At 32.3% G+C, this 26,418-nt stretch overlaps 2 protein-coding genes across 2 annotated transcripts in view; one reads left to right on the top strand and one right to left on the bottom strand.

Annotated features, from left to right (window-relative positions):
- On the top strand, nt 1-22,350 carry tgfbr2a (transforming growth factor beta receptor 2a). The gene is made up of 9 exons (XM_051664592.1): nt 1-208; nt 1,496-1,643; nt 3,285-3,499; nt 3,723-3,858; nt 4,319-4,521; nt 8,302-9,071; nt 11,111-11,252; nt 12,558-12,682; nt 20,571-22,350. The coding sequence occupies exons 1-9, from the start codon at nt 154-156 to the stop codon at nt 20,739-20,741; spliced, it is 1,965 nt and encodes a 654-aa protein (XP_051520552.1). The 5' UTR covers nt 1-153; the 3' UTR covers nt 20,742-22,350.
- The window catches only part of LOC127421515 (uncharacterized), a 14,916-nt gene continuing 9,217 nt past the window's right edge, over nt 20,720-26,418 (bottom strand). The window contains exons 6-7 of the mRNA XM_051664608.1: nt 23,169-23,279; nt 20,720-23,046 (exon numbers count right to left, since the gene is read on the bottom strand). Of these exons, the coding sequence (XP_051520568.1) occupies nt 23,033-23,046; nt 23,169-23,279 (125 nt within the window). The 3' untranslated portion in view covers nt 20,720-23,032. The remainder of the gene's footprint in view (nt 23,047-23,168; nt 23,280-26,418) is intronic.

Consider the following 26,418-nt stretch of genomic DNA (forward strand, 5'->3'; position numbering starts at 1 on the left):
TTGTTCTTCAAGTAGATTTCCTGTCTAACTCTGAATGACTCATGTTCTTCTAAACACGTTTCTTCGCAGATGAAGGAGGAGTAACAGAACTAAATCAGACGGATATAAGAGCATCGATCAGGACTGAGACGCGATCAGATTGATGGACGTGTGATGGAGCGGTTCTGTTTATTTAGATCGGTTCTTCTCGCGTGCTGTCTGGTATCTGGTGAGTTTCGCTTCAGACCCGTTATATCTGCTGCTATTATAATCAACACAGTAAGCGCGCGACGCGGCAAAACTGCGCAGTATTTAACGATGTTACAAGCGCGCGTTTCCTTGGGTACGTTCGCACCGAACTCGTTTCCATTTCCATTTTTCATTGTTTTCAGTGTAAACATGCGATAGACGGACGTCTTCCATCGGAAGAAGTTCAACTTTAAAAACGCGTCACGAAACACCGGTGGCGCTGCGTCTAGCTTTTTATTTATTTAATTAATTTTTTGGCGCAAATACGCGTTCGGTGTGAACGGCACCTTATAATGGAAGTGTTTGTTTCTTTTTCGGAAGCAATCATGCCACGCTCCAAATCACTGAGATCACATTTTCCCCCATTCTGATGGTTGATGTGAACATTAACTGAAGCTCCTGACCTGTATCTGCTTGATTTTATGCAGTGCACTGCAGCCACACGATTGGCTGATTAGATAATCACATGTTTGATTGTTGGTGCCAGACGGGCTGGTTTGAGTATTTCTGTAACTGCTGATCTCCTGGGATTTTCACGCACAACTGTCTGTAGAATTTACTCCGAATGGTGCTTTTGTCAAGGTGATTTTTAGTGGATGTATGAAGTTATTTCCTTTAAAGTTCACACAGGTGTTCCACCATAGCAGAGAAACCACAGGTGTATGGTGTTATATTTGTGCCACAACTCTGCACACAAGATGATATTTTGAGCCAGTGGCGTAGCCAAGGGTGGGCCCAAATTAGACCCAGGCCCACCCAGAATATTAGAGATTATTTTATGACTTCAGATATATATATAATAGTTTTAAAAAATGCCTAAATTCGGATTTCTGAAAGTGTGAAAGAACTGTTTGTATGCGCTGGTAAAGAAAAAAAAAAAATGGGGTGAAAACTTGGCCCGTCCATTTTTATTGAGGCTCACCCAAAAGTAATTTCCTGGCTATGCCCCTGTTTTGAGCACACAAAAAGTAATTTGCACGTGCGTGAACTCAGTGTAACTTCTTGCAAAGATGAATTCATCTTGAGCAAACAAAAATATATTTTGATTTATTTAAAGGTGAATTTGCACAGAATTCTGACATTTACGTTACTCCAGAAATATTTAAAAATAAATGTCTGTGGGACTCCAAATGTATATTTAGCATTTGCACTTGTGTCTTTTGTGAATTCAAACACGTTGTATTTGATTCTGCTGCATTCATTGATGCATTTAAAGACGTGTGACGGTCCATGAATTCTGATGTGCTTCTCTGTTTGTGTGTCACAGGTGCATCAGTGATGGTCCATACAGCCAAGCACAGTATGTGTAAGTCATGTGGCCCTCAGCCGGCTAGAAGCAGGGCACATTATTGTTACCCAGACTGCAACGTGTCAAAAGTCTGCCCGAATCCAGAGGACATCTGCGCTGCCGCCTGGTATGACTACACATGTAAACATGAATAATTGAGCTGTGCAGAGTTTTGTTCTAACATGTCCTCACCATCATGTGATCCAGCATGCAACAGACTGACACAGAGGGAAGATTTAGGAAGCCTTTGTACTCTTAAAAATATAGTTTTCAAATAGAAGCCAAAAAGATTTTATAGCCTGATCATAGGACAGTTCCCACGTTTTTGGAAAACCTGGAAATTTGATAAGTCGTGGAAATGGAGAATGGGGTGGAATAATAGGGTTCAAAACAGTGTTATATGAATTCAAACTTTCATCCAGTGAAAAATACACTCTATTAGCATAAAATATAATACACATTTCCAACATTCTTTTGAATGTCCATGTACTAAAATAAAATATTTGATGCCATGAGTGTACCTTCATTTACTATTACTATTATTTTGAATGGCCATGGAAAATGAAGCAATGTGATAACAATTTTACCTGGTTGCAAAAAGTAGTCTGTTAATTTACCTGATGAACTTTCACCTTTTGCTGACCCTTTATGCTTCGCAGAGCTAATGTGTGCTTCTAAATCACTTGCACCTTAATTAGCAACTGACACATAAGTGCCAGCTTTACATTCTGCTTCCCACGGATCTCGACCTGGACGAAAGCATGGGAATTTTGTGTGCAAATCTTCTGTAAATTTGCACTTTCGTTTGGGCATTGTTTCAACTCAGCTGTCATTTGCTGCTACTGCCAAGCAACTGTTTGATGCTGAACACAACAGCGCTTCACGTGTTCGCGGAGAGATTGACATGCAGGAATTTGGCCAATAGTTGCTGCAAGCCTCTTATAATCGACCAATTGGTGTGCGAGAAGGCGGGACTTACAAAGACGGGTTAAAGCAATGCAAATATGCGCGCGCACACAATGAAGTATAAGACCAGATGCACATCATAATGCGTTTTTTAAGGTCCGAAAAAGAGGACATGTCCGGGAAAAAGAGGACGTATGGTCACCCTACGTAATAATGTAATAATAAGTAATAATAATAAGACTTTTTATTGATATAGCGCTTTTCCGAAAGCTTTACAATCAGTAATCAAATGTTCAAGATTTCTTGATGTTTTATTATGCTTTTTTTTTTTTCAGATCTGTGTATTCTGGTTCTTTAAAGCACAGTCCAATCAAATAATTTATGGAAGCCAATTTCCACTAGAGGTAGACCGATATATCAGTTTTACCGATTAATCGATGCCACTAGTTGCTTTTTGGAACTATTGGTTATCGCCAAAAATCTACGCCGATAGTTGCCGATAGTTTTAATCTAGTGAATGTAGGCTATAAAAAGCTTAATTTGGTAAATACTTAAATATAGAGGATTGTAACGGAGCAAAGTGTCCATCATTTTAAATAAAAAAAGGAACTTTCATTATATTTTTAGATTTTTTTGAATCACATTTCTATTAAAAACATATATTTTGGCCTATGTATCTTCACTGACCAGAAATGTAAAGAATATGGCAATAGTAATGCACATTTGTGATAGGTCACCCAGGTGTTCCACGTATATAGAGAGGATTTCGCAAAGTAAACATACTGCATACTTGTGAAATAGTACTGTATAAAAAGTATGGTGTTATGCTATTTGGAATGTAGCCTTTGAAATTGTCTTCCAGGTGGAGGGAAGCTGGAATTGTTACCATGGAGACCATGTGTCATAACCCCGCGCGGCCGCTGTACAGCGTGACGTTAAAGGACTACAGCAGCGCAGACTGTCTGTTGATATCGAAACATGTAGCAGGTCGCAACCTTCGCGTGTGCGCCTGTACTGGTGATGACTGTAATGAGCGCGTGCTTCTGGCCAAACTGTCAATTGAGGAAGAAATGACACGTAAGTTCTTAAAGGTACAGTATGCTGCATTCAAAGTACCAGTTTGGACACACTTCACTAAATTTTTCATTCTCATGAATTTTTGATCTAAAAGCTTCAAATTAGCTTTTCTATTAAATATTAATTATGTAATGTAAAGAACAAATGAAACACAAGTTTTCAAGTTTAGTACTGTATGAAAACATTAATTTCTCGCTTTTTTCTTCTGTTTTGGCACATAAAGTGCCTTTCAAACTCCGCAAAATCTGTAGGTTCTGTGACATTGAATCCACAACCTGCAACGCCACAGGTGTCTGCGACTCTGCATGCAATATCACATCCATCTGCGAGAGTCCAAACGAAGTGTGCGTCGGTGTATGGTACGTCCTATGCAGTTCTGTCACTCAGAAGTTGCTCTCTGAGCACAAACTAAAGAGAAACATCTGAGACAAAGTTGATACTTCAAACTCCAAAGGATAAATAAAAATAGATACAAATGAGTGAATTGTTGACATTAGATGTTGACCGATATATCGGTTTTACAGATTAATCGGTGCCGATAGTTGTTTTTTGGAACTATCGGTTATCGGCAAAAATCTATGCCGATAGTTGCTGAAAGTTTTTTATTTAAATTATTATTATTATTATTTATATTATATCTGTGTTCCTCTGTGGCCGGCCCTGGAAGATTCTAAATTTAGAACGTTGCTGTTCTGTGTTCTGTTCTTATCAGTGATAACGAGAGTTCATTAGTGATTGTGACGGCTGAATGTGACCAATTCCGTCTGGTCCTGCTTTATATAAGTCTGTCACGACTCATAATGTAATTTTCTGTTTCAGGAGGAGAAATGAAGGAATCTCCTTCGTGGAGACGGTATGTCATGATGTGGCATTTCCGTTTTATGGTCAGTACCTGACCGACTATAACAGCAGCACCTGTGTGTTGAAACCGGTGAAGGGGATGGAAGACGAGTTCTACATGTGTTCTTGTAATGCAGAGGAGTGTAATGACAAACTCATCTTTGGGTTACGTGCTACTGAAGGTACGTGTGTGAGTCCTCTACGCTCTCGGTTTGACAGTGATGACAGAACCAGAGAGATTTTGGAGAGCTGACGAAGAGCAGCTTCACACTGGGAACTGAACGCCTGATACATCAAATTTATTTATTTATTTTTATTGATTTGTTCATTTTGCAATATTGCAATACTATATTTTGTTAGTTTTTTTGTCTTTATTAGACCACAGACAGCAGGATCAGTCACATGCAATAAAATCTAATAACTGCTAAATAGGGCTGTCACTATTATGAAATTTGACTGACGATTAATTGTCAAACAAATAATCGCAATTATGACGATTCATTGTCAAACAAATAATTGCGATTATGATGATTAATTGTCAAACAAATAATTGCGATTAAGACGTTTAATTGTCAAACAAATAATTGCGATTATGACGATTCAATGTCAAACAAATAATTGCGATTATAATGATTAATTTTCAAACAAATAATTGCGATTATGATGATTCATTGTCAAACAAACAATTGCGATTATGACGATTAATTTTCAAACAAATAATTGCGATTAAGACGTTTAATTGTCAAACAAATAATTGCGATTATGACGATTCAATGTCAAACAAATAATTGCGATTATGACGGTTAATTTTCAAACAAATAATTGCGATTATGACGATTCAGTGTCAAACAAATAATAGCGATTATGTCGATTAATTTTCAAACAAATAATTGCGATTAATTGTCAAGCAAATAATTGCGATTAATTGTCAAACAAATAATTGCGCTTATGTCGATTAATTTTCAAACAAATAATTGCGATTAATTGTCAAACAAATAATTGCGATTAAGACGTTTAATTGTCAAACAAATAATTGCGATTATGACGATTCAATGTCAAACAAATAATTGCGATTATGACGATTCATTTTCAAACAAATAATTGCGATTATGATGATTCATTGTCAAACAAATAATTGCGATTATGACGATTCAATGTCAAACAAATAATTGCGATTATGACGATTCATTTTCAAACAAATAATTGCGATTATGATGATTCATTGTCAAACAAATAATTGCGATTATGCTGATTAATTTTCAAACAAATAATTGCGATTATGATTATTTATTGTCTGTTTTAAGGCTATGATGATTAATTGTCTTTTTCAGAGCTTTCACAATTACTTGTCATATAAATTGTCATATTTCTTAAGGTGAATCATGTTTGCTTCATACACCTCAAGAAGTCTTTTTTTACATATTTTACTTCAAATATATAAATCAAATAATAAAACAGGCATATTTGATTTCCTTTTAAGGCTTTAAAATGTTTTTGAAGGACATGAAATATGATTTCAATATCAAAATATTTCTAACTACTTAAAATATCTCTTTCTTTTTGGTCAACATTAGTTTGGGTCAATTTTACATTTACATTGTTGATTTTGGAACTCATTAAAAATTGTATATTTTTTTAAATAAAAATTGTGATATAAAATATTTATTTTGACTATATTTATATTATATTATATTGTGCAATAGTAAGTCTTTATTTCTTCACTTTCACATGCTCTTTGATTAAACCCACGAGCTCTTATTTCTCATGAAGCAAAACCTTTGAGATTTCGTTTTCATCATTTTATCACTCCACAGAAGTAGAGTAAGCGTGCGTCTCCTCTTCTGCGTCACGGTGTGTATGAACCAGGAATATTCAACACACTCTCATGTCAAAATCGTCAGGATTCGTATGAATTTTCTAAATTTGGCTAATTCGTATGAAATTGGGTTGACTGCACTCATTTGAATTCCTACGACTTTCACTACAGCCAATGACGTCGCTGGACATCGTTTCCATCTAATATGCGACAATTACTTGCTTCTGTCACACACAACAGCTTCCTTATCATGTTTATACACTCTACTGATTGGTTAAGTTTAGATAAGGGTTTGGGTAAGGGCATAATATTACTAAGCATGTCCTTAACACCTCGTGCTCGCACTTACTTCTAATTACTAATTTGAAGTGCACAATAATTGCGGTTATCTCAAATAACCACAGTTAGATGAAATAACCATGATCAGATGATTATTTAAGAATCACAACAGGCCTACTGCTAATAATAATAAACTGTTCTCATCTCATATGAATACAGACACAAACTGTCAGACATTTAGAAAGTACAAAAACAACTTTCAGCAAGAATTGCAGAACACTACGAATTATATTTCACTGTGTTGTGTATGTATTATATGGACAACATGTTGTTGACATTATGAAATTGAATTTAGAAGCATTCTTCATGTGCTAAACGTTGCTTAAGTCATGTCATTACAGCTGTCTGCTTCTCTCTGTCTCTGTCTCTCTCTCAGACATGTGGTTTCCTGTCTGTTTAAACAGCATTCTGAAAATATTTCATGTAGAAATGTCTCGTTGTTTTAACAAGCACATGTTGTTTTTGTGTCTGTGAGCGTGCTCGTGTTCGTGCAGTATGTCTGCTAGCATGTGAGAACATTTACAGTAACATGTACTGTGGGAAGTGCTTCTATTTTGCAATTCTTGTATTTAATACAGCATTTCTCATTACATTATCATCAGCCAATCAATTTGAGTGAGAGGTTGAGCTGAAACATTAACATGAAATTTAGAATATTTTAGTATTTTGTTTGACCCTCTTTTACTGGCATGAACAAAACCTGATGATCATGTTGTCCAGCCTGGATTTTTAACTGAGATTAAAATCGATTATTATAGGGCAAACGTAAGCACATGCTGAGACCTGTGTTTGATGTGGCATGATCGTATCTGTACATGCGTCTTGTGAAACTGTATGTTGTTTTACGCAAAACCTCTTTGCACAAATGCGATGTTTGATATCTTGTTAAAAACAGGAAGTTGCATCATGTGATTCGGTGGGGATCTGATGTTAAGAGTGCTGTTGCCCTTGTTTTGTTTTATGTACAAATACATTTACATTTATTCATTAAGCACAGGGATTTTTTAAAGTGGGGAACCCCAGAGGGCCTCGGGGCGTTGCTTGGGGTTCTGTGAAAATGTTCTGGGAAAAAAAAAAAAAGTGAAACTCTGATTCTTGAGATAAGGGACAAAACATGTCTTACATACAAAAGTCATCTTAATGTTAAAAATCAAGAAATTCATAATAATAAAAACACTTGAAAAGTTAAATCTAAAGGAAATGTGTATAGTCAGGGCATTTATTACTTATATTTTTAAATAATTTCATTATAATTGTTAAAAATGCATGCTCTAAACTTGGAAGCACATGTAACTTAACCTGTCCTCAGCATGAGGTCACAATGTGAAACTGCCAAACAAAGGGTTTAAAAATGCAACATAATAATTAAAGACTTTACACTCTTGTTGGATGGATCATATTAAAATAGCATGCTTTTAGTGTGTCTGACAGAGTTGACACAAATGACAGTAAGATGTAAGTTATAAAGTGAATTAATGTTCATTTTCAGAAAAAAAGCGTTTTTATAAAAACCTGTTCCCTTACATGGTTCGTTAGCTGAGACCTTTGATTACAAATACATCCATTTCAATTTAATTTAGTATTAACAACTAAAAACTCAGATTTTAAACATGTTTTGTCCCTTATCTCAATAATCAGTGTAAAATAAAAATAAAAAGTTAAAAGGTTTTATTTGAACACAAGTTCACAACAAAGTTTGACACTAATGTGTAATTCTAATTTCTAAAGACTACTTGTTGAACTGAAAAAGTGCAATGCCCAGCCTTCTCGCTCATATTTTTCTCTACTTGTTTTGTTTTATTTGAAGACAAGAGGACCTCTCTGCTGGTTCTCTTGGTCAGTCTGGTTCCTCTCCTGGTCGTTGTTGTCCTGCTCGCCTCGTGCTTCTACACCTGTCGAGTGTTACGCCAGCAGAAGCTGAAGGTGTCCAAACACAAGACAAAAGGCATGGACAGCGAGACCTGCGCTATCTTCAGCAACGATGACGACCATTCCGATAGCAGCTCCGCCAAAGCCAACAATCTGAACCACAACAACGAGCTGTTGCCCATCCAACTGGACTCCGTCGTCGGAAAAGGTCGCTTCGCCGAAGTCTACAGAGCCAAACTCAAGCAAGGACTCATGTCTGCCGGAGAAGCCTTCCAAACGGTCGCCGTGAAGATCTTTCCGTATGAAGAGTATGCTTCATGGAAAAACGAATGGGAGATCTTCTCTGACTCAGAACTTCGGCATGACAATATTCTGCACTTCTTGACCGCTGAGGACCGGAAGGCCGAGAGGCAATATTGGCTGATAACGGCATATCACGAGCGAGGAAACCTGCAAGACTTTCTGTCCAAGCACGTTGTGAGTTGGGAGGAGCTTTGTCGATTGGGCGTGTCACTGGCGAGGGGCGTGGCACACTTGCACAGCGACCAGACGGCATGCGGCCTAGCCAAAGTGCCCATCGTTCACAGAGATCTGAAGAGCTCCAACATCCTGGTGAAGACGGATCTCACCTGCTGCCTGTGTGACTTCGGGCTCAGTCTGAGACTAGATAACGCCATGTCTCCGGATGAACTCGCCAACAGTGGACAGGTGAGAACATGAGTGTTGCATGTACCATCTGAGAGCTTCAGAACTGACTAAAAAGTGCGAATGCATGCAAAATAGGGTTGTTTTGGATAGACTAAATAAGAGGTCTCAAACAGATAGTTTCATACGGCCCCTTAAGTTTTAATGGTTAATCCTAAAATCTGACCTGCAATTCAATTTACACTTTTGATTTTTTTGGTTTGGCCTTTAATGTTATGTCATAGTTTGCTAAAAATGATTGTTTAACATTCGCCTAATATTTAATGCTTCAGAATATTTAAGTTACCGATACTATAAGATTTTGAGTCAGGGTTAGGGGTAGTTCCAATTTTCTCTAGCAGAGGTTTTGCATGTTGGTTTCAAACTCCTAGTTCAAAAGCCTCTGAAAGAAGGCCAGTATTTGGATGCAATCTTTGGGGGGGCATTTTGATCTTTAGGTTGGCAGAGTGGTTGTCTCTTTGTCCTGGCCCCTTTGATCGTTTTACTGTCCAACCGAGCTGGGGGTGCAGAAGGAAAATCTAGGGGGCCAATGCCCTCCTAGCCCCCCCTTGATTTGAAATTAGAATATTTTTTTTGTGATTTCTGTCATCCAAAGTATATTTTCACATTCATCATATTTCTGTTATAGCCCTTGGGTAAACAAGCGAACATAATGAAATGGGCATGCATTCAGGAAAGAGTGAACTGTATGGTGAAAACTGAAAGGTTTAAATATGTTCTTAAAGGCCCATGTATCCATCGTTTTTCTGCGTTCCAGATCGGATCGCGCTCGGTTGACCTTGTTGCTTTCAAAGTATACTCTTTAGAGCACGAGCGAATACAAACGCGTTTGATGCATGCCACTACAACTGCAGGCGTATACGCAGATGAGGACTGTCCGCATGTCGAGAAAACCTGGCCCGCACACGGTCTGTGCTGATGACGAAATTTGCGTCACGCATTCTGTATGCAGAGCGATCAACAACCGAAGTATACTTTGGCCTTAAGACAAAGGTGCTTTTCAAGACAGGTCAGGGCATGTTTTCAATTTTTTTTAGTCAGGTTGTCATGTATGTTTTAATTGTCATAAATTTATACATACCTGTATACAATTTTAGTGGTTTAGTGAATCATTTTATAAATAATAATCATTTACTTTTTTAAAAATGTGCTGAAAATCCTATCATTTGTTGTGTAATTCAGTTGTAAATTTAAAGACGGCCTTATTTTTTTGATGTGGTGTTTGTGACTGCGAGGTGATGGGACAACGAGTCCCCCACATTTTTTTGGGGCATGTTATTGGGGCATATTCTCACAACAGGTCTTTTTTTACTGGGCAGTAACAGTGAAAATATTCACTTTAATGTGTATGTGGCTATGCAGAAACTGACTTTCCACAAATCAACCTATTCTCTGACAAACACTCACTGAAGTACAAAGTTTGACAATGAGCAAAGGCACAAATATTAATGTGCAGTTGTAGCCTACTGTAGGTGACAACAACAATTAAGCTTGTGCACTCATTTCCATCAAGAATGTGTGCATATGGGGGTCTGGGTATCTCAGCGAGTACTGACGCTGACTATCACACCTGGAGTCGTGAGTTCGAATCCAGGGTGTGCTGAGTGACTCCAGCTAGGTCTCCTAAGCAACCAAATTGGCCCGGTTGCTAGGGAGGGTAGAGTCACATGGGGTAACCTCCTCGTGGTCGTGATTAGTGGTTCTCGCTCTCAGTGGGGCGTGTGATGAGTTGTGCGTGGATCGCGGTGAATAGCATGAGCCTCCACATGCTGTGAGTCTCCGCGGTGTCATGCACACCGAACCACGTGATAAGATGCACGGATTGACGGTTTCAGAAGCGGAGGCAACTGAGACTTGTAAAATCTGTGTTAACCCTGAATATTCCTTTAAGCAGTAAAGTGTAAATATCAGTTAAAAATGTCGGTCTGTCTCTAATGGAGTTCCCCACCTGAGGTTTCCAAGCCATTACAGTTAGTGTGCCATGATAAAGAATGTGAACGAGCATTGAAAAGTGTTGTATTTAAACTTGTATGTCTTCTCAGGTTGGCACTGCCAGATACATGGCTCCTGAAGTTCTGGAGTCCAGAATTGACCTGGAAAACATAGAGTCCTTCAAACAGGCTGATGTTTATTCCATGGCTCTGGTTCTGTGGGAGATCACGTCCAGGTGCAGCGCGATTGGAGGTAATAAATGTCCATGAAGTCATCTGACCAATGATTGTAAAGAACACATACTAGAGAGAGCCATGTCTGCAAAACCTGAACGTGCACAACGATTGACAGACAGAGAGTGTTTCTGATTGGCTAAAAACACAGGTGTCAGGTAGTTGCAACATTTTAAGTGTGCAATTCCCAAGTATGCTGAAAAAGTACGGCAGAGTTGCAATGTTCACTGCTGAATACTACACGAGCAGTGATCCAGATGTGTGCTTGAGGAAAACTGTCCCACCCCGTCTTTAACCTGTTAAAAACCACACCAGCTAAGTGAAATTCTAATGTTCTGTTTAATAAAAAACAAATCTGATCCGATTGATTACTTGCTCGTGTGCTTTCAGTTCCTTATGCTGACACACAGATAAATGCTCTCCTCTCATGGACTCAAACTCTCTTTCACTTTCATTATCTCTGTTTCGCAGCACTACATCTGGCTTTTCAGATTTGGCTGAATTGCTTTCCATTTAGCGCTTGAAACAAGGAACTGTTTCGCTTTTGTTTCGGTTTAGTTTAGAGCTGCAGTTGATTTTGAATCCCATTTAAACTCCAAAAACAATTCCAGAAAGATATTTATTGAGCTTTTTTGTAACGTTTAGAGGAAGTGTGTGTGTTAAACAGGAAGTACCAGTGTTCTAAACTCAGCTGTGACATAGAGCCCACTTCCTCTCTTCCTGCACGTGTAATTCCGGAAATTGTTTGTTGTAGTTTTGCAGTCATTGATCTTTGCTTCTAGTGTATTTACTGTAAGTTACTCAATAGTTTGATGTAATACTGCCTATAAAACCTCTGGTTTCCATCATGTGTATGAGCATTAGAAAAATGTATGTTTGACCCTGATTATTTGGGCTGGTAGTTCTTCCAGCTTAACAAAGACCTATTACTATTAGTATTACTATTTATTTGCGAGTAAAAAGTGACCACTGAAACAGGTCAATAGACCCAAACAGACCAACTCAGGCCAATTAAAATGTAAACAAACCCACAAAAGGCCTCGTTTTATATTGTGCTCTCTTTTCTCTTTCTGTCTGACAGTTTATATGTCTATCTACAGTATCTAGCTAGCTGGTGATTTTTCTTACTGTAATGTCTTTATAACCATTAAACTTCAAACTTCTGAAACTGGTTTAAACTTTAAGACAGGTTTTGTCAAGCCAACATCATAGTTCGTCTTGACAAACCTTACTGTCTGCTTCTAATAGTTCTGTTCTTTATTAAATGTTTGCTTTGCAAGTTGTGTGTGTGAGCAACTGATGTTTTTTTTCTCTCTCTCTGTAGATGTTCGGGAATATGAACCTCCGTTTGGGAAGCTCAGAGAACATCCGTGTGTGGAGAGCATGAAAGATGATGTCATCAGAGACCGACTGAGACCAGAGATACCAGCCAGCTGGAGTCAACACACGGTAACACGCATGCAAACCTCAGAGCTATTAATGGAATTGTTGTGCATCCATGCAGAGATTGCGTATCCTATGGCACCGAAGGGGTTAAATTGTCTAACATGAGTTTTATCCGCTCCACATCTGCTGTCGAATCTCTGACAGTAATGGGATTTTACATTTTAGCAATTTGCTCTTATCTTTAGTTCATTTTATCAAGCTAACTAATTATGAACATCAGATAACTTTCCTGAGGTAAATGTACCGTTAGGTGAAAATTGTTATCTTCTCTCGGTTAAAACTGATCCACATTTCAGCCAATGGCACTGTATCTTTCAACATCCTTTCTGATGTTCATTCATGTGTCGTTTTCTTGCTGTACTTTGTAGTAAAGAGGAGCGCTGATCAGATTTCACACACAACAAAACATTTAGAGTTTGAATGTTTTATCAAAAACTATAGAAAAGCCAAACAGAGTAAAATTTCAAGCTTTTCCTAAAACGGCCTATTGGGACTGCTGACTCATTTTGATGGAGCATTTCACATATTTTCTGTGCGCCTAAACCTTTACGCAGACCAGTTAATATCAGAAGATTTCAAGCAAAACATGTCATATTTTACTATATTATATACACTATAATTATACTATATTTACTCTATTAGTGAGTCATATTTTACTATATTATATATACTATAATTATACTATATTTACTATAATAGTGAGTCATATTTTACTATATTATACATACTATAATTATACTATATTTACTGTTTTAGTGAGTCATATTTTACTATATTATATATACTATAATTATACTATATTTACTCTATTAGTGAGTCATATTTTACTATATTATATATACTATAATTATACTATATTTACTATAATAGTGAGTCATATTTTACTATATTATACATACTATAATTATACTATATTTACTGTTTTAGTGAGTCATATTTTACTATATTATATATACTATAAATATACTATATTTACTCTTTTAGTGAGTCATATTTTACTATATTATATATACTATAAATATACTATATTTACTCTTTAGTGAGTCATATTTTACTATATTATATATACTATAAATATACAATATTTACTCTTAGTGAGTCATATTTTACTATATTATTTATACTGTAATTATACTATATTTACTCTATTAGTGAGTCATAATTTACTATTATATATTATAATTATACTTTATTTACTCTATTAGTGAGTCATATTTTACTATATTATATATACTATAATTATACTATATTTACTGTTTTAGTGAGTCATATTTTACTATATTATATACACTATAATTATACTATATTTACTATAATAGTGAGTCATATTTTACTATATCATACATACTATAATTATACTATATTTACTGTTTTAGTGAGTCATATTTTACTATATTATATATACTATAAATATACTATATTTACTCTTTAGTGAGTCATATTTTACTATATTATATATACTATAAATATACAATATTTACTCTTAGTGAGTCATATTTTACTATATTATATATACTGTAATTATACTATATTTACTCTTTTAGTGAGTCATATTTTACTATATTATTTATACTTTAATTATACTATATTTACTCTATTAGTGAGTCATATTTTACTATTATATATTATAATTATACTTTATTTACTCTATTAGTGAGTCATATTTTACTATATTATATATACTATAATTATACTATATTTACTGTTTTAGTGAGTCATATTTTACTATATTATATATACTATAAATATACTATATTTACTCTATTAGTGAGTCATATTTTACTATTATATATTATAATTATACTTTATTTACTCTATTAGTGAGTCATATTTTACTATATTATATATACTATAATTATACTATATTTACTGTTTTAGTGAGTCATATTTTACTATATTATATACACTATAATTATACTATATTTACTATAATAGTGAGTCATATTTTACTATATTATACATACTATAATTATACTATATTTACTGTTTTAGTGAGTCATATTTTACTATATTATATATACTATAAATATACTATATTTACTCTTTAGTGAGTCATATTTTACTATATTATATATACTATAATTATACAATATTTACTCTTAGTGAGTCATATTTTACTATATTATTTATACTGTAATTATACTATATTTACTCTATTAGTGAGTCATAATTTACTATTATATATTATAATTATACTTTATTTACTCTATTAGTGAGTCATATTTTACTATATTATATATACTATAATTATACTATATTTACTGTTTTAGTGAGTCATATTTTACTATATTATATACACTATAATTATACTATATTTACTATAATAGTGAGTCATATTTTACTATATCATACATACTATAATTATACTATATTTACTGTTTTAGTGAGTCATATTTTACTATATTATATATACTATAAATATACTATATTTACTCTTTAGTGAGTCATATTTTACTATATTATATATACTATAAATATACAATATTTACTCTTAGTGAGTCATATTTTACTATATTATATATACTGTAATTATACTATATTTACTGTTTTAGTGAGTCATATTTTACTATATTATATATACTATAAATATACTATATTTACTCTTTTAGTGAGTCATATTTTACTATATTATATATACTATAAATATACAATATTTACTCTTAGTGAGTCATATTTTACTATATTATTTATACTGTAATTATACTATATTTACTCTATTAGTGAGTCATAATTTACTATTATATATTATAATTATACTTTATTTACTCTATTAGTGAGTCATATTTTACTATATTATATATACTATAATTATACTATATTTACTGTTTTAGTGAGTCATATTTTACTATATTATATACACTATAATTATACTATATTTACTATAATAGTGAGTCATATTTTACTATATCATACATACTATAATTATACTATATTTACTGTTTTAGTGAGTCATATTTTACTATATTATATATACTATAAATATACTATATTTACTCTTTAGTGAGTCATATTTTACTATATTATATATACTATAAATATACAATATTTACTCTTAGTGAGTCATATTTTACTATATTATATATACTGTAATTATACTATATTTACTCTTTTAGTGAGTCATATTTTACTATATTATTTATACTTTAATTATACTATATTTACTCTATTAGTGAGTCATATTTTACTATTATATATTATAATTATACTTTATTTACTCTATTAGTGAGTCATATTTTACTATATTATATATACTATAATTATACTATATTTACTGTTTTAGTGAGTCATATTTTACTATATTATATATACTATAAATATACTATATTTACTCTATTAGTGAGTCATATTTTACTATTATATATTATAATTATACTTTATTTACTCTATTAGTGAGTCATATTTTACTATATTATATATACTATAATTATACTATATTTACTGTTTTAGTGAGTCATATTTTACTATATTATATACACTATAATTATACTATATTTACTATAATAGTGAGTCATATTTTACTATATTATACATACTATAATTATACTATATTTACTGTTTTAGTGAGTCATATTTTACTATATTATATATACTATAAATATACTATATTTACTCTTTAGTGAGTCATATTTTACTATATTATATATACTATAATTATACAATATTTACTCTTAGTGAGTCATATTTTACTATATTATTTATACTGTAATTATACTATATTTACTCTTTTAGTGAGTCATATTTTACTATATTATTTATACTTTAATTATACTATATTTACTCTATTAGTGAGTCATATTTTACTATTATATATTATAATTATACTTTATTTACTCTATTAGTGAGTCATATTTTACTATATTATATATACTATAATTATACTATATTTACTGTTTTAGTGAGTCATATTTTACTATATTATATATACTATAAATATACTATATTTACTCTATTAGTGAGTCATATTTTACTATTATATATTATAATTATACTTTATTTACTCTATTAGTGAGTCATATTTTACTATATTATATATACTATAATTATACTATATTTACTGTTTTAGTGAGTCATATTTTACTATATTATATACACTATAATTATACTATATTTACTATAATAGTGAGTCATATTTTACTATATTATACATACTATAATTATACTATATTTACTGTTTTAGTGAGTCATATTTTACTATATTATATATACTATAAATATACTATATTTACTCTTTAGTGAGTCATATTTTACTATATTATATATACTATAATTATACAATATTTACTCTTAGTGAGTCATATTTTACTATATTATTTATACTGTAATTATACTATATTTACTCTATTAGTGAGTCATAATTTACTATTATATATTATAATTATACTTTATTTACTCTATTAGTGAGTCATATTTTACTATATTATATATACTATAATTATACTATATTTACTGTTTTAGTGAGTCATATTTTACTATATTATATACACTATAATTATACTATATTTACTATAATAGTGAGTCATATTTTACTATATCATACATACTATAATTATACTATATTTACTGTTTTAGTGAGTCATATTTTACTATATTATATATACTATAAATATACTATATTTACTCTTTTAGTGAGTCATATTTTACTATATTATATATACTATAAATATACAATATTTACTCTTAGTGAGTCATATTTTACTATATTATATATACTGTAATTATACTATATTTACTCTTTTAGTGAGTCATATTTTACTATATTATTTATACTTTAATTATACTATATTTACTCTATTAGTGAGTCATATTTTACTATTATATATTATAATTATACTTTATTTACTCTATTAGTGAGTCATATTTTACTATATTATATATACTATAATTATACTATATTTACTGTTTTAGTGAGTCATATTTTACTATATTATATATACTATAAATATACTATATTTACTCTATTAGTGAGTCATATTTTACTATTATATATTATAATTATACTTTATTTACTCTATTAGTGAGTCATATTTTACTATATTATATATACTATAATTATACTATATTTACTGTTTTAGTGAGTCATATTTTACTATATTATATACACTATAATTATACTATATTTACTATAATAGTGAGTCATATTTTACTATATTATACATACTATAATTATACTATATTTACTGTTTTAGTGAGTCATATTTTACTATATTATATATACTATAAATATACTATATTTACTCTTTAGTGAGTCATATTTTACTATATTATATATACTATAATTATACAATATTTACTCTTAGTGAGTCATATTTTACTATATTATTTATACTGTAATTATACTATATTAACTCTATTAGTGAGTCATATTTTACTATTATATATTATAATTATACTTTATTTACTCTATTAGTGAGTCATATTTTACTATATTATATATACTATAATTATACTATATTTACTGTTTTAGTGAGTCATATTTTACTATATTATATACACTATAATTATACTATATTTACTATAATAGTGAGTCATATTTTACTATATTATACATACTATAATTATACTATATTTACTGTTTTAGTGAGTCATATTTTACTATATTATATATACTATAAATATACTATATTTACTCTTTAGTGAGTCATATTTTACTATATTATATATACTATAATTATACAATATTTACTCTTAGTGAGTCATATTTTACTATATTATTTATACTGTAATTATACTATATTAACTCTATTAGTGAGTCATATTTTACTATATTATATACACTATAATTATACTATATTTACTGTTTTAGTGAGTCATATTTTACTATATTATATATACTATAAATATACTATATTTACTCTATTAGTGAGTCATATTTTACTATATTATATATACTATAAATATGCAATATTTACTCTTAGTGTGTCATATTTTACTATATTATTTATACTGTAATTATACTATATTTACTCTTTTAGTGAGTCATATTTTACTATATTATATACTCTATAATTATACTATATTTACTCTATTAGTGAGTCATATTTTACTATATTATATGCTCTATAAATATACTATATTTACTCTTTTAGTGAGTCATATTTTACTATATTATATATATTATAATTATACTATATTTACTCTATTATTGAGTCATATTTTACTATATTATATACACTATAATTATACTATATTTACTCTATTAGTGAGTCATATTTTACTATATTATATACACTATAATTATACTATATTTACTCTATTATTGAGTCATATTTTACTATATTATATACACTATAATTATACTATATTTACTCTTTTAGTGAGTCATATTTTACTATATTATATACACTATAATTATACTATATTTACTCTATTAGTGAGTCATATTTTACTATATTATATACACTATAATTATACTATATTTACTCTTTTAGTGAGTCATATTTTACTATATTATATACACTATAATTATACTATATTTACTCTTTTAGTGAGTCATATTTTACTATATTATATACACTATAATTATACTATATTTACTCTTTTAGTGAGTCATATTTTACTATATTATATACACTATAATTATACTATATTTACTCTTTTAGTGAGTCATATTTTACTATATTATATACACTATAATTATACTATATTTACTCTATTAGTGAGTCATATTTTACTATAATATATACTCTATAATTATACTATATTTACTCTTTTAGTGAGTCATATTTTACTATATTATATACACTATAATTATACTATATTTACTCTTTTAGTGAGTCATATTTTACTATATTATATACACTATAATTATACTATATTTACTCTTTTAGTGAGTCATATTTTACTATATTATATACACTATAATTATACTATATTTACTCTATTAGTGAGTCATATTTTACTATATTATATACACTATAATTATACTATATTTACTCTTTTAGTGAGTCATATTTTACTATATTATATACACTATAATTATACTATATTTACTCTATTATTGAGTCATATTTTACTATATTATATATACTATAATTATACTATATTTACTATATTAGTGAGTCATATTTTACTATATTATATATACAATAATTATACTATATTTACTCTTTTAGTGAGTCATATTTTACTATATTATATATATTATAATTATACTATATTTACTCTATTATTGAGTCATATTTTACTATATTATATACACTATAATTATACTATATTTACTCTATTAGTGAGTCATATTTTACTATATTATATATACTATAATTATACTATATTTACTCTTTTAGTGAGTCATATTTTACTATATTATATATATTATAATTATACTATATTTACTCTTTTAGTGAGTCATATTTTACTATATTATATACACTATAATTATACTATATTTACTCTTTTAGTGAGTCATATTTTACTATATTATATACACTATAATTATACTATATTTACTCTATTAGTGAGTCATATTTTACTATATTATATATACTATAATTATACTATATTTACTCTTTTAGTGAGTCATATTTTACTATATTATATACACTATAATTATACTATATTTACTCTATTAGTGAGACATATTTTACTATATTATATACACTATAATTATACTATATTTACTCTATTAGTGAGTCATATTTTACTATATTATATATACTATAAATATACTATATTTGCTATATTAGTGAGTCATATTTTACTATATTATATATACTGTAATTATACTATATTTACTATATTAGTCAATCATATTTTACTATATTATATACACTATATTTATACTATATTTACTACATTAGTTTGTCATATTTTACAATATTATATTTACTATATTTATACTGTTTTTACTATATTTTACAGTGTTAGCCAGATCTTTAAAATCTCTCTCTTTCAGGGTGTTCAGTTCGTGAGTTCTGCAATAGAAGAGTGTTGGGATCATGATCCAGAGGCCCGTCTCACAGCACACTGTGTCGTGGAGCGTTTTGATGACATCATCAGTGCAGTGATCCTCCCCATCAGCTCGGAGCCCAAGAGTCCGGAGGATTCTGGGAATGATGACAAGTAAACGACTGTAGAACAAGCACTGCGATGCTTGGAAACCAAACCCATAACATCCTGTACAATCATTCATGAGATCACCAGATTACCATGGAAACAGACTTCAGACAGATTTTATTTCACACAGAGACACGTGTTTTTGTTGGGCAGCAAACTGGAGACTTGTAACATTTGCACTTTGCGTTTACACACATGGAAATATTACAATGCAAATTATTTTTATATAGCTTAAAAACTCATTACCAGAGAGCAAGATTATGAAATCAGTTGTTATGTTATTCTGCTTAAATGATATTATTATTATTCTGTATAAATAACAGAGGAAAAGGATGGAGTTGAGAGAAAAGTTTTGAGTATTTCAAACCAAAGAGTGTTCCTTAACTCCAGCAGCCAATAAGAAGAGAGAATTCTGACACAATAGGATTGTAGGACATCATGAGAACATACCGACTGAATCAGTTCATATGAGCAACAGTGGATCGGATGTGACATCATGCTGATATAACCTACAGAGACATCTACAATTGAGTCAAATATATACGAGAGAAAACAGGGATGCTAAGGGAATGATTGTAGCCTGAGCTGAGCCAGATTACCTTCACATAAAGGATATTTATGATGGATAAAACCAGATTAAATCCAGCTGATGTTAAACAGAAGAGTGCACTGAGGTTCCAGAGATGAAGTATTAAATCTGCCATACGTAAGGACTGTCTAACAAAACACATTTAAAAATAAATAATAATTAAAAACTGGATAGGTAAAGTACTCAGAATTGGAAATTTTGGTTTCTGTTTCAAGATTCTGGAAAACCCCTAAACCAAATCTGTAGAATAACAGTATGTTGACTTTTTCAAGCCAACATAATTAAAAGAAAAAAAGGAAAGACTTCAGTTCTGAGATGGTGTGCATCGAAAAACAAATAAATCACCGTCATTTGCTTTCAGTGGCTTTTGTTAATATCTAGGGCTCTATTTTCATAAGTGTGCAAAGCACAGCGCAACGTGCGTCAACTGTGCACTAATTCTAATTGCTATTTCGTGCCAGCGCAAAGCGCAAGTGGGCATGGGTAGGAGTGTTTGCGCTATCTGTGTGTGTATGTGCACAAACTGTGGGTGTGTTATATGTTAATGAAGTTTTCCTATTTTCCTGAGAAATAGGTCATTGTGCCAAGACGTTTGACAAGCACGTCTGTTTTCATCGCAAAGTCTAAACTCAGTTCCTGCATTTGCAGTTTGGAGATTCCACCGGTGAGTGGTGATAAAGTTCACGTCCAAACTCTGAAAATATGCTGGAACATCAAATTATGTCACTGATGATGAGTTGTAGCCGTTTTATGAAACAAAAATGTATGAGATTTGTGTGAAAATTTTAGACGTCATGGTTTATTTTTCAATTATTATTATTATTATTATTATTATTATTATGTTTATATTTACAATTGTATTATATTTACTCATTTGTATTGGTAGTTTGAGCTGGAGGAAAAGTTGGAGAGGATTATATATATATAATAACTTCATTATTTTGATTATATTTTTGTGTTATTTGAATTTAGAAATATATTTGGTTTAAGTTTTTCGTGTTTCAATAAATGAATTTAATTTAAAGCAAAATCGACTAGTAGAAGTGAAGTGCGTGCAAAAAACGATCCCTCGATCCTCAGCCAAACCAGTTACAATCAGTTAACACTAGCCATGATTCTTGAGTCAGTAGATGAAAATGATTCATAATACTTACATTCTCTATAATTTAATGGAGCATACATCCAAATCCTGACAAGAATCGCATTCTCCATGTGTATTAAAGAACGTAAGTCCATATTTCTATTCTATTCTTTCTATTTACACTTTCAACTTCTTATAAATGTGCTGTCTTTGTTTATATTGCTGGTGCATGGCAGGGAATAAACTAAATAATAGGATACAGATGATGGAATTGAAGAACCTCAGGATTAAATTGCACTTCCATTAGCGCTTTGCACGTGCAATTACGCCAAACCCACTTGCGCCAACACTTAGTGCATGCTTGCACTAAAATTCAGAAACTTCATGGCCATGCGCACTGACTTTGCGCTTATAATTTATTGCATAGCGCTGCATTTAGCACTCTTAAAATAGTGCCCCTAGTGTTGATATTTGTTTGTTTTTTTAAAGTGAGAGATTTCATGTATCCCGTGTGTTTGGAGTGGCTGGACCACTGGTTAGTGATCTGGACCGGTGCTGTCCTCTTCAAATGTGGTGAATTCTACAAACCGAACACTGACATTCTGTAAAAATCTCCAGAGGATGCTTTCATTTAAAAAATCCACACTGCACACACACACACACACACACACACACACACAAAGAGAGACAGATTGGTTTGAGAATTTCAGAAAATTTGTCCCTGAATGATGACATATGTTGTGAGGTGGTTGCTGATTGGTTCTTACCTTTAACAGCATCACTACTGTAATAAAGCATAAGATAACTCCGGCCACTGCACTTGTGCCGACAATCAGCCCTCGACTGGGTGCAATGAAAAACTCCACATTCACTGTAGTCTGTGAGAAACAGAGATCAATTATTCACCATAACAACTGAGATGTTCTTTGATACTCACTATTGACCTGTTTCAGTGACGTCACTTTTCCCCGCAGCAGCCATATTTGTGGCAAATTGTGGTGGGAGGAAACAATGATGGTGAATGTAAAAACAACTGAGAAACGATATCAAGAAAAACATCAAAAATGGCTTTTGGTCCAAGTCCCAGGAGAAGTTCACACAGGTCTGAAGACAGCACAAATATTGCAAAACTGAACTTTTGCGGGTATTTAAAGATATTTTATCCACGATTCATCTCCGTACGCCGGCGAGACTGATGTGTGACTAGTGAAACACCCACCGGTACATCACCGTAAACATCTCTCATTCAGAAGTTACAAATGTTTCACATTGTTTTCTGGTCTGATTTAGTCACAGTATTTAATAGCGTATGTGATTATCCCGTCTGTATGAATGTAGGAGCTGCTTTTAACTCCTGAAGAAGGCATTTTTGCATCTCACAGCGCAGCTTAATGTAGGAATATATAATACTGATCACAAACATCAGAATCAGAATGGGTTTTATTGCCATGGGTGCTCACGTACATAAGATATTTTTGTTTGGTGATAGGAGAAACAAGCAAGTGCACACAGAACATTACAGTGAGACACAGAATATAAAACAAGGTAAGAGTATAAACAGACATACAAAAAAATAGTACATATAACATAGAATGGCGTATGTACATGTGCAGGTGGTAATATACGTGCAAGGTTCGGTGCGGTCATACAGACTTCACATGAAACAGGTTAATTAATTAAAAGATTTCACTGGCTTTATATAAGTGAAAGAACATGGATAAATCTTCATATAAGTCAAAGGTGCTGCAAGTGATTTTTTTAATGGATTGGCACGTCCATCCATGTATATTTACGCAAATTTTGGACATTGCATAAAAAACATTCAATGGAAACAGCAAGAATGAATGAAATCTCCAAAATGCACATATAAAAGCATATATACGCTCCCACTGAGATGCGATGCTGCTCTCCTGCTACATCTCTCATTACATAGAAATAGGTGATATTTCAAATATTCATCACTTTATTGCAATGATTTTGCTGGCTATATACAATTAAGCAATATCGTGAATATCACAATGATTTTGATGCACTTTATTTGTTTCCTCAAGAGCGCATCATTAGACTCACTATCCTTTAGGGCTGCACATTTAATCAAAATAACATTCATATATGTTATATTTTGGTCATATGTGGTTATTAAACCACAAAAAGCTGTGATGTAATTACATAAATACATGGTCTGTGTGTGCTTCAGAGTGAATGGGTGGCACGCTGTTCTGTGTGCATGCGCGGGGCTCATAAACTGTTCCGTGCATTGTAAAAGCAAAGTGCTGCAGTTTCACACATTCACGCAATTCCAAATTTGTTATCACTTTAAGTTGTTATTAAAATCTAAAAGTGCAGCACAGTATCACAGAAAAGATGACAGCGTTTTACTAGATTTAACAAACTGTAAATGGTCAAATACACACCACTCTTTCAGTTTTTTCACTAAAATACAAGCTCCAGGTTAAGGTGACAAAAATACGACGGAAATGTGTTACTATTGTATAAACAAATGTAATCCTTACCATTATAATAATAATTCAGTATTAAAATTATAACTTGACTGGGTACCACAATAATAATTCAATATCATAATAATATACTCAACTGGGTTCTCTAAAATAAGTGAGTGAAGTTGTAGTGTTTGCACACACAGTCCATATAATGCTTTTTATTAATGTATAGATGCATTTAAATGAAAGTGATTAAATATTCTTCATTGTGTTAATTTAGTGAAAAACTGTGTCTTATTGTTAATTAGATTTTTTTATTTCATTGATGTTTCCTCTGATTTAAAAAAGACTTTTATGCTATACATAATTATTGAGATATCGTATATTGCCAATAAGCAGTAAAACAGATATTTTAGAGATATATCAAGAGTTCCCCTTCTGTCACTCACTCGACGTTGTGTCGATGTAGTGACACTAGGGGTTGCCCTTGGGAGCCCCAAACACCTCAGATCTTTGAGAAAAGGCCAATGAGAATTGGCGAGTGGAATTTGCATGCCACTCCCCCGGACATATGGGTATAAAAGGAGCTGGCTCGCAACCACTCATTCAGATTTTTTCTTCGGAGACGAGCGGTTGTGTGTCAGCAAGCTGTCTTCCACTACCGATCCATTCACCTCCCAAGAAGCGTTTGCTGTTGGATATATGGCACATTCCAACAGCTTTTCTCTCCCTCTGCACAGATCTGTGCAGATTACGCCCCTTGGCGCTTCGACGGCGGTAAGAGAGTTTATATTCCTGCAAAGAATATATTTTCTCTATTAGAGCAAACACATTGACATGAACATCTTTTTAAAGACCCAGGGAGTGAGGAAACTGCTCTTTTATTGAGAATGTGGGTACCGCAGCCTGTTCGGGGTACGGCAAACATAAAAGAAAAGGAAACCAAGGATTTACCCCCCATCGCCGACCCCCCTGATGCTGGGTACATGGAGGCAGGTAAGTGCTTCGAGGGTCCCCTCAGCACAGCCATGAGTTCGAGATGAAGCGAGGCTCCTCGACGTGGCATCCCCTGTTCCCTCCCGCCACGAGGCGTCCCCTTAGTCCCCCTCACCCGGAGCTTGGACGCGTGGCTAGCTCTTTCCAACCGTTGGCCAGGACCGTCCGACTTGGCTACGTGATTCAGTTCACCAGGCACCTGACCCGGTTCAGCGGCATCCGCTTCACTTCACCTTGCATGCGGAGATCTCGACCCTTCTGCGCAAGGGCGCGATAGAGCCTGTCCCTCCAGCCGAGATGTAGAAAGGGTTTTTACAGCCCTTACTTCATCGTACCGAAGAAAGGCAGTGGGTTGCGGCCAATCTTGGACATGCGAGTTCTGAACCGGGCCTTGCACAGACTCCCGTTCAAGATGTTGATGCCAAAGCACATTTTGGCATGTCCGACATCAAGATTGGTTTGCGGCAGTAGACCTGAAGGACGCGTACTTTCACGTCTCGGTTCTACCTCAACACAGACCCTTCCTACGGTTTGCTTTCGACGGCCATGCGTATCAGTACAAGGTCCTCCCCTTCGGCCT

Source organism: Myxocyprinus asiaticus, chromosome 30 (assembly GCF_019703515.2).
Source record: "Myxocyprinus asiaticus isolate MX2 ecotype Aquarium Trade chromosome 30, UBuf_Myxa_2, whole genome shotgun sequence".
Taxonomy (NCBI): domain Eukaryota; kingdom Metazoa; phylum Chordata; class Actinopteri; order Cypriniformes; family Catostomidae; genus Myxocyprinus; species Myxocyprinus asiaticus.